At 52.4% G+C, this 8,959-nt stretch overlaps 1 protein-coding gene across 1 annotated transcript in view; it reads left to right on the forward strand.

Moving 5' to 3' along the window:
- The window catches only part of LOC112237274 (potassium/sodium hyperpolarization-activated cyclic nucleotide-gated channel 2-like), a 35,649-nt gene extending 27,442 nt beyond the window's left edge, over positions 1 to 8,207 (forward strand). The window contains exon 8 of the mRNA XM_042301884.1: positions 4,122 to 8,207. Within this exon, the coding sequence (XP_042157818.1) occupies positions 4,122 to 5,866 (1,745 nt within the window). The 3' untranslated portion in view covers positions 5,867 to 8,207. The remainder of the gene's footprint in view (positions 1 to 4,121) is intronic.
- The last annotated feature ends 752 nt before the right edge of the window (positions 8,208 to 8,959 follow it).

An 8,959-nucleotide genomic window follows, 5' to 3' on the forward strand; every position in this document is an offset into this window, starting at 1 on the left:
TCACTGTGCCACTCACTGTGCCTGTCACTGTGCCTGTCACTGTGCCACTCACTGTGCCTGTCACTGTGCCTGTCACTGTGCCACTCACTGTGCCACTCACTGTGCCTGTCACTGTGCCACTCACTGTGCCTGTCACTGTGCCACTCACTGTGCCTGTCACTGTGCCACTCACTGTGCCTGTCACTGTGCCACTCACTGTGCCACTCACTGTGCCTGTCACTGTGCCTGTCACTGTGCCGGTCACTGTGCATGTCACTGTGCCACTCACTGTGCCTGTCACTGTGCCACTCACTGTGCCTGTCACTGTGCCTGTCACTGTGCCACTCACTGTGCCTGTCACTGTGCCACTCACTGTGCCTGTCACTGTGCCACTCACTGTGCCTGTCACTGTGCCACTCACTGTGCCTGTCACTGTGCCACTCCACTGTGCCTGTCACTGTGCCACTCACTGTGCCTGTCACTGTGCCTGTCACTGTGCCACTCACTGTGCCTGTCACTGTGCCTGTCACTGTGCCGGTCACTGTGCCACTCACTGTGCCTGTCACTGTGCCTGTCACTGTGCCACTCACTGTGCCTGTCACTGTGCCACTCACTGTGCCTGTCACTGTGCCACTCACTGTGCCTGTCACTGTGCCACTCACTGTGCCTGTCACTGTGCCACTCACTGTGCCTGTCACTGTGCCACTCACTGTGCCTGTCACTGTGCCACTGTGCCACTGTGCCTGTCACTGTGCCTGTCACTGTGCCAGTCACTGTGCCTGTCACTGTGCCTGTCACTGTGCCACTCACTGTGCCTGTCACTGTGCCACTCACTGTGCCTGTCACTGTGCCACTCACTGTGCCTGTCACTGTGCCACTCACTGTGCCTGTCACTGTGCCACTCACTGTGCCTGTCACTGTGCCACTCACTGTGCCACTCACTGTGCCTGTCACTGTGCCTGTCACTGTGCCGGTCACTGTGCATGTCACTGTGCCACTCACTGTGCCTGTCACTGTGCCACTCACTGTGCCTGTCACTGTGCCTGTCACTGTGCCACTCACTGTGCCTGTCACTGTGCCACTCACTGTGCCTGTCACTGTGCCACTCACTGTGCCTGTCACTGTGCCACTCACTGTGCCTGTCACTGTGCCTGTCACTGTGCCACTCACTGTGCCTGTCACTGTGCCTGTCACTGTGCCTGTCACTGTGCCACTCACTGTGCCTGTCACTGTGCCACTCACTGTGCCTGTCACTGTGCCTGTCACTGTGCCACTCACTGTGCCTGTCACTGTGCCACTCACTGTGCCTGTCACTGTGCCACTCACTGTGCCTGTCACTGTGCCACTCACTGTGCCTGTCACTGTGCCACTCACTGTGCCTGTCACTGTGCCACTCACTGTGCCTGTCACTGTGCCACTCACTGTGCCGGTCACTGTGCCAGTCACTGTGCCGGTCACTGTGCCTGTCACTGTGCCACTCACTGTGCCTGTCACTGTGCCTGTCACTGTGCCTGTCACTGTGCCACTCACTGTGCCACTCACTGTGCCTGTCACTGTGCCACTCACTGTGCCGGTCACTGTGCCTGTCACTGTGCCACTCACTGTGCCTGTCACTGTGCCTGTCACTGTGCCACTCACTGTGCCTGTGCCTCACTGTGCCACTCACTGTGCCTGTCACTGTGCCACTCACTGTGCCTGTCACTGTGCCTGTCACTGTGCCACTCACTGTGCCTGTCACTGTGCCACTCACTGTGCCTGTCACTGTGCCACTCACTGTGCCACTGTGCCTGTCACTGTGCCTGTCACTGTGCCTGTCACTGTGCCACTCACTCCTGTCACTGTGCACTCACTGTGCCTGTCACTGTGCCACTCACTGTGCCTGTCACTGTGCCACTGTGCCACTGTGCCACTCACTGTGCCTGTCACTGTGCCTGTCACTGTGCCTCACTGTGCCTGTCACTGTGCCTGTCACTGTGCCACTCACTGTGCCACTCACTGTGCCTGTCACTGTGCCACTCACTGTGCCGGTCACTGTGCCTGTCACTGTGCCACTCACTGTGCCTGTCACTGTGCCCTGTCACTGTGCCACTCACTGTGCCACTCACTGTGCCTGTCACTGTCCACTGTGCCTGTCACTGTGCCACTGCCACTCACTGTGCCTGTCACTGTGCCTGTCACTGTGCCACTCACTGTGCCTGTCACTGTGCCTGTCACTGTGCCACTCACTGTGCCTGTCACTGTGCCTGTCACTGTGCCACTCACTGTGCCTGTCACTGTGCCACTCACTGTGCCTGTCACTGTGCCACTCACTGTGCCACTCACTGTGCCTGTCACTGTGCCTGTCACTGTGCCTGTCACTGTGCCACTCACTGTGCCACTCACTGTGCCTGTCACTGTGCCACTCACTGTGCCTCACTGTGCCTGTCACTGTGCCACTCACTGTGCCACTCACTGTGCCTGTCACTGTGCCTGTCACTGTGCCACTCACTGTGCCTGTCACTGTGCCACTCACTGTGCCTGTCACTGTGCCTGTCACTGTGCCTGTCACTGTGCCACTCACTGTGCCACTCACTGTGCCTGTCACTGTGCCACTGTGCACTGTGTGCCACTGTGCCTGTGCCTGTCACTGTGCCACTCACTGTGCCTGTCACTGTGCCACTCACTGTGTCTGTCACTGTGCCACTCACTGTGCCTGTCACTGTGCCTGTCACTGTGCCACTCACTGTGCCTGTCACTGTGCCTGTCACTGTGCCGGTCACTGTGCCTGTCACTGTGCCACTCACTGTGCCTGTCACTGTGCCACTCACTGTGCCTGTCACTGTGCCACTCACTGTGCCTGTCACTGTGCCTGTCACTGTGCCACTCACTGTGCCTGTCACTGTGCCACTCACTGTGCCTGTCACTGTGCCACTCACTGTGCCTGTCACTGTGCCGGTCACTGTGCCTGTCACTGTGCCACTCACTGTGCCGGTCACTGTGCCAGTCACTGTGCCGGTCACTGTGCCTGTCACTGTGCCTGTCACTGTGCCACTCACTGTGCCACTCACTGTGCCTGTCACTGTGCCTGTCACTGTGCCTGTCACTGTGCCACTCACTGTGCCACTCACTGTGCCTGTCACTGTGCCACTCACTGTGCCTGTCACTGTGCCACTCACTGTGCCTGTCACTGTGCCTGTCACTGTGCCTCTCACTGTGCCACTCACTGTGCCTGTCACTGTGCCACTCACTGTGCCGGTCACTGTGCCAGTCACTGTGCCACTCACTGTGCCTGTCACTGTGCCGGTCACTGTGCCAGTCACTGTGCCACTCACTGTGCCTGTCACTGTGCCGGTCACTGTGCCTGTCACTATGCCTGTCACTGTGCCGGTCCTAGAGCAGCTCTACTGCACTATAGGTTATCTCTGTACTGTTCTTAATGCATTTTAATTATAACCTGGAAGGATTTTAACTGGCTGAATATGTGAAAAGAAAGTGTGACAATTAAATTCAGGCAAGCCGATGGTGATCTCTTATGTCAGCACATTTGACTGTTTTAATTTCAGAAGGGATATCTCGTTGCCCGGAGGTGAAAGCATTGTGTAAAAAAGGCCCTCATTTAGCTGTAGTTTAATGGATGACAGGCAGGGTTTGATAAGCCCTACTATATTGTGCAGAACCAAGGCCTCTCTCTAATTCTTGTTCTCTCTCATTCTCGTTCTCTCTCATTCTGTTTCTCTCTAATTCTGTTTCTCTACAATACTGTTTCTCCAATTCTGTTTCTCTCTAATTCTGTTTCGCTGCAATTCTGTTTCTCTCTCATTCTGGTTCTCTCTCATTCTGGTTCCCTCTAATTCTGTTTCACTCTAATTCTGTTTCTCTCCAATTCTGTTTCTCTCCAATTCTGTTTCTCTCCAATTCTGGTTTACTCTAATTCTGGTTCTCTCTAATTCTGTTTCTCTCCAATTCTGTTTCTCTCCAATTCTGGTTCTCTCTCATTCTGGTTCCCTCCAATTCTGTTTCTCTCCAATTCTGGTTCTCTCTCATTCTGGTTCACTCTAATTCTGGTTCTCTCTAATGATGAATCAAATATGACAGCCACACCCAAAGATGACTGCAACAGATACACATACTAATCTTTCTCTCTTTGACTTTCATCTCTACAGGAAAGAGGAACTCTGTGCTCCAACACAAAGTCACCCAGAACTCAGGAGCTGTGAACCTCCTGGAGAACGCGATCATCCAGAGGATCGTACAACAAGACCGGGACATGGCCATCCAGAGCAACATCTCTCCCCTGTCCCTGGATCCCGACGCCCCATCTCCCACCTCCACCCCGGGGGTCATCTGGGCTCCCTTGGTCCAGGGCCCCCTCCAGACCGCTGCAGCCACCACCTCTCTGGCTCTGGCCTTCTCCCACTCCCATCTCCACGCCCAGCTCCCTCCGATCCTCTTTCACCGTCCGCTCTCTGTCTCCGAGTCATTTAAGGATCCTAGAGGCCACCGTCTGCAGAGGGGCATGTTTGTGGGTGTGTCCAGTGGCTGTGGCTCCGGGGCTGCGTCTCCGGACGGTTCTGTGATGTTCCGTTCTGGAGTGGACACTCCGATATTAGCCTCGCTCAGGGCGCAGCATTTAGTCTCCACAGCCTCCTCCATGTATCCTCTGTCACCTCTGACCTCCATGTACCAGCCCACCTCCTCCATCACCTCCACCGACTCCCAGGCTCAGCCCAGCAGAGCCTCTCCCTTCCCCCTGGGCCAGGCCTCCATCCGGGAGTATCCACCCTCCTCCTCCTCCTCCTCCACTTCCACCTGCATGGCCCAGCTCCAGCACCACCACCCCTACGGCCCACCAGGGTCCCACCAGCAGGAGGCATCAGGGAGGCCCACCATGGGCATGCCGAGATACCCAGCCCACTCAGCCCCCTCTGGTTCCACCCTAAGCCCTCTCATCTGTAGCCCTGTCAGCCCCATCCTGAGCCAGCTACAGAACTCTCACACTACCAGCGCTCAGCAGCAGCAGCAGCACGTCAAGATGGGACCTGGTCATCAGGAGAGAGCAGGCCACCTCCTCCTCCCCCACTGTCCCTACACGACCACAAGCCCTAGCAACCCCACCCAGCACCACAGCTCCAGTGGGTTTCTATCTATATCTATCCCAGAACAGGCCAGCGTTGGAGGTGTTGGAGGTGTTGGAGGCATTGGAGGTGTTGGAGGTGTTGGAGTCCAATCCTCCCTGGTGCATCACAGTCTGGCAGGCCTCCACCCCGGCCTCCACCCCAGTCTCCTCCCACAGGTTCTCCCAGAGCACTCTGCTCATTCTTCCCACTTTGCCCTGGCCTCGCTGGCCCAGTACGGGTCAGGGGATGGCTCCCCGGCCTGTACCCCACCGGTAACACACAGCCCCACCATCCAGAGCCCGCTGACAGGCAGGACGGTGCTTCAGCTCCACAGCCAGCTCCACAGCCAGCTCCACAGCCAACCCTCCAGCGCCAATGGCTCTCACAGCTCCCTCACCCCACAGACATCATGCCCTCCCCAGGTAGATGGGAGAGGGCAGAGGGCAGAGTCTCTGGTGGATCTCTTCACGCAGGATGTCAGGACTATCTCCACTGTTTCCACCTCGGGCTCACACACCTATCTACCCCAGGAAGGGGCTCTCTCCATACCGCCTCTCTCCATATCTTCAGGGGGGCTTGGTTCCTCTCTTCCCATGGTGGGTGGTAGCAGTAATAAATGGTACAGCCCCACCCCAGGACACGCCACTCCTCTGAGTCACTACACTCCCATGGGATCTGAACCTCCAACTGCCGTGAGCCAAGAAGCACCGAACTCTTCGCATCCCAACCGCAGTCGTCCTGTTACATCCGGGGCAGAGTACACAGTCTCCAATCTCCCTTCCAACTTGTGAGGTTTAAAAACACCCTCCTGCGATGCTTGAACTATGGGGAAATTGTCTTTCCTTATTGGCATTGTGTTTTTTTAATTGCTAGTGTAGGTTTTCTATTATTCAAGGAGGGTGCGAAGGAGTACATATCTATATTGCAGGAAAGAGACTTAGGAGAAAGATGTATTTTTTTATGCAGAGTGAAAGAACAGAGTGAGTTCCCAGCGGGCGAAACCAGTTCTGGTTGTAAACAATTGGTAATGATGTCATTTCAGCCATCTTTGCCCACTGGGTTAAGTATTTTTCAACAGTACAATGTTACTACTACTGTACTATGTTGAATGTGGAGGTACTGTACCAATATGGATTGCTGGATAATATTAAACCACAAGAAAATATATTGACCAATTTCCGATCACATAAAATATATATTCTAGCCTATATCCTCACGTTGTAATTTTGTGTTTTAAGTATTTGTTAAACATGCATATTTATCTAACCTTTGACCCTTATAGAGATTATGACAACAAAAAATATTGACCTTTTTTAATAATATGATATTTTCTCAGTGTATTGTGGTTCCCTTTTTCACTTCCTGTTGTGGAAGTGTGGAGAGCGTGAGGCCACCCAAAGTAAAGGACTATGACTGAACTGCACTTTGATAAATTTCAGAGATTAACTGAAAAAAATGTAGATGGTATGTCTACCAATATCTTGTTTCAGCCATATTGGATGGATCCTTGTGTATGTGTTCTAAGAATATATGTCTACATTCTGTATACATTTTTTAACTAGATATCTAAACATAATAATATCTCATCAAAAGACATGAATATATGTTTTTGACAAGTGACTGTGGATTTTAAAGTAAACCGTTTGGAAATTAATCATTGGGTTTTGGATGAAAGTAAGCATTGTGAGAATACAGTAATCCTTGTCAGAATACAGTAAACCTAGTGAGAATACAGTAATACTTGTGAGAATACAGTGAGGAAAAAAGTTGCATTTACGATAAAGATACAGAGATTTTACAGAGGTACATGTGAGGTCTGTGTGTGGACTGGTTGGACTCGACACAGTAATCTTTGTGTTTGTGTGGCTATACAGACAGTACAGTCAGAGGAACAGTCTCTTTGTCCATAACAACAGTGGACAGATGGGCAACAGAGAAGTTCGCTCGACTTAAACACGAGATAAACAGGAGACAGAGGTGTGTTCATCAGGCACCAAACAGAAGAGAACAGACTGAAACGGGGAGGGACTATCTGGACTTGTCCAATAAGAAAGGCTCATTTTTTTTTTCTGTTGCAAAATTTTTTAAACATTTTTTTTGGTAATGTTCCATTGTGTGGCCTAATGAACAAGACTCAGGTTTGGATACACAAGGGGCTCTATTGAGTCTGTTTCGCTGGTACAAATGTAACGTTCATTTTCCCGATTGCGCCGATATATGCAGCGTTTACCTTGAATTCGGTCTCAGCTAACGCGGGAACACGGCCTCTAAAATTCAATCACAGCGGTAACGCTGAATTTAAAATGAATTTAAAAAAATAACGGATTGAATAGAGCCCAAGGTCTGTGAATGGTGTCACCACTGAACAGTTTAATGTCTGAGAGACAACGATGATGTTTATATTGCACCAAATCAAAAGGGTCAGAAGTTGTTACTTTGCGAACAAAGATAATAAACTCCTGGGTGTCATTTTTCTGTATATTTTCCTTTTGTTTTTCGTTGTTTTATGATTTAAGATTATCTAGTCATTATTATTATCTTATACGAAAATGTACTATCCCCTTGTCCAGTTATAGAAATGATTGTTCTGGTCGCCTTGACGACGTTCTCTAAATCACGTTGTCCACAGACATAGGAATGAGACATCTGTTGAATTGATCATGATTGATCAATGACTAACTCTTATTTTGAAAAGGTTACTTTCATTCTGAAAGGGTCAACAAACCAAAGGCCTCTACATTTCACCCAGTATCTCCATATCTATATATCCTGCTATTTGTGTATATAATAACATGTGTTTATGTTTGACTATTTTATTTATCTGACCTCTGACCCTGTTATCTGATCTCTGACTTGGGCGAATATTAAACTGATCGCAAGGTCATGCCCTTGAGAATCCAATCCAAACGCCTCAGTTGCCTGGTTACTGGGGGTCCCTGGGAGCCTTAGCTGGCAGGTGAGGGCAGGTGTACACACACAGTCCTGTAGTGACTCTCTGTCTGACCCTATAGACAGGATATAAATCACATCAGTCACTACTCAGTCACTCCTCAGTCACTGGGCCTGCTACTGGTGGTGGATCAACCTTCCATTACTATTCCTCTCATTCCTCTCCTCTGTCCTACCCCTCTCCACTCCTCTCCTCTGTCCTACCCCTCTCCACTCCTCTCCTCCATCCTACCCCTCTCCACTCCTCTCCTCCATCCTACCCCTCTCCACTCCTCTCCTCTCCTCCATCCTACCCCTCTCCACTCCTCTCCTCCGTCCTACCCCTCTCCACTCCTCTCCTCCCTCCTACCCCTCTCCACTCCTCTATTCTACCCATCTCCACTCCTCTCCTCCGTCCTACCCCTCCACTCCTCCTCCGTCCTACCTCTCTCTCCTCCTCCGTCCTACCCCTCTCCACTCCTCCACCTACCCCCTCTCCTCCTACCCCTCTCCCTCCTACTCCTCCTCCTCCTCCCCTCTCCACTCCTCTCCTCCGTCCTACCCCTCTCCCTCTCTTCTCCTACTCCTCTCCTCCCTCCTACCCCTCCCCTCTCTACTCCTCTCCTCCGTCCTACCCCTCTCCTCCGTCCTACCCCTCCCCTCTCTACTCCTCTCCTCCGTCCTACCCCTCCCCCTCTCTCCACTCCTCTCCTCCGTCCTACCCCTCTCTCCTCCGTCCTACCCCTCCCCTCCCCTCTCTACTCCTCTCCTCCGTCCTACCCCTCCCCTCTCTACTCCTCTCCTCCGTCCCCTACCCCTCTCCTCCGTCCTACCCCTCTCCACTCCACTCCTCTCCTCTGTCCTACCCCCCCCCCCTCTCTCTACTCCTCTCCTCCGTCCTACCCCACTCCACCCCTCCTCTCCTCCCTCCGTCCTACCCCTCTCCACCCTCACTC

This window comes from Oncorhynchus tshawytscha, linkage group LG19, assembly GCF_018296145.1.
Source record: "Oncorhynchus tshawytscha isolate Ot180627B linkage group LG19, Otsh_v2.0, whole genome shotgun sequence".
In the NCBI taxonomy this organism is placed as follows: domain Eukaryota; kingdom Metazoa; phylum Chordata; class Actinopteri; order Salmoniformes; family Salmonidae; genus Oncorhynchus; species Oncorhynchus tshawytscha.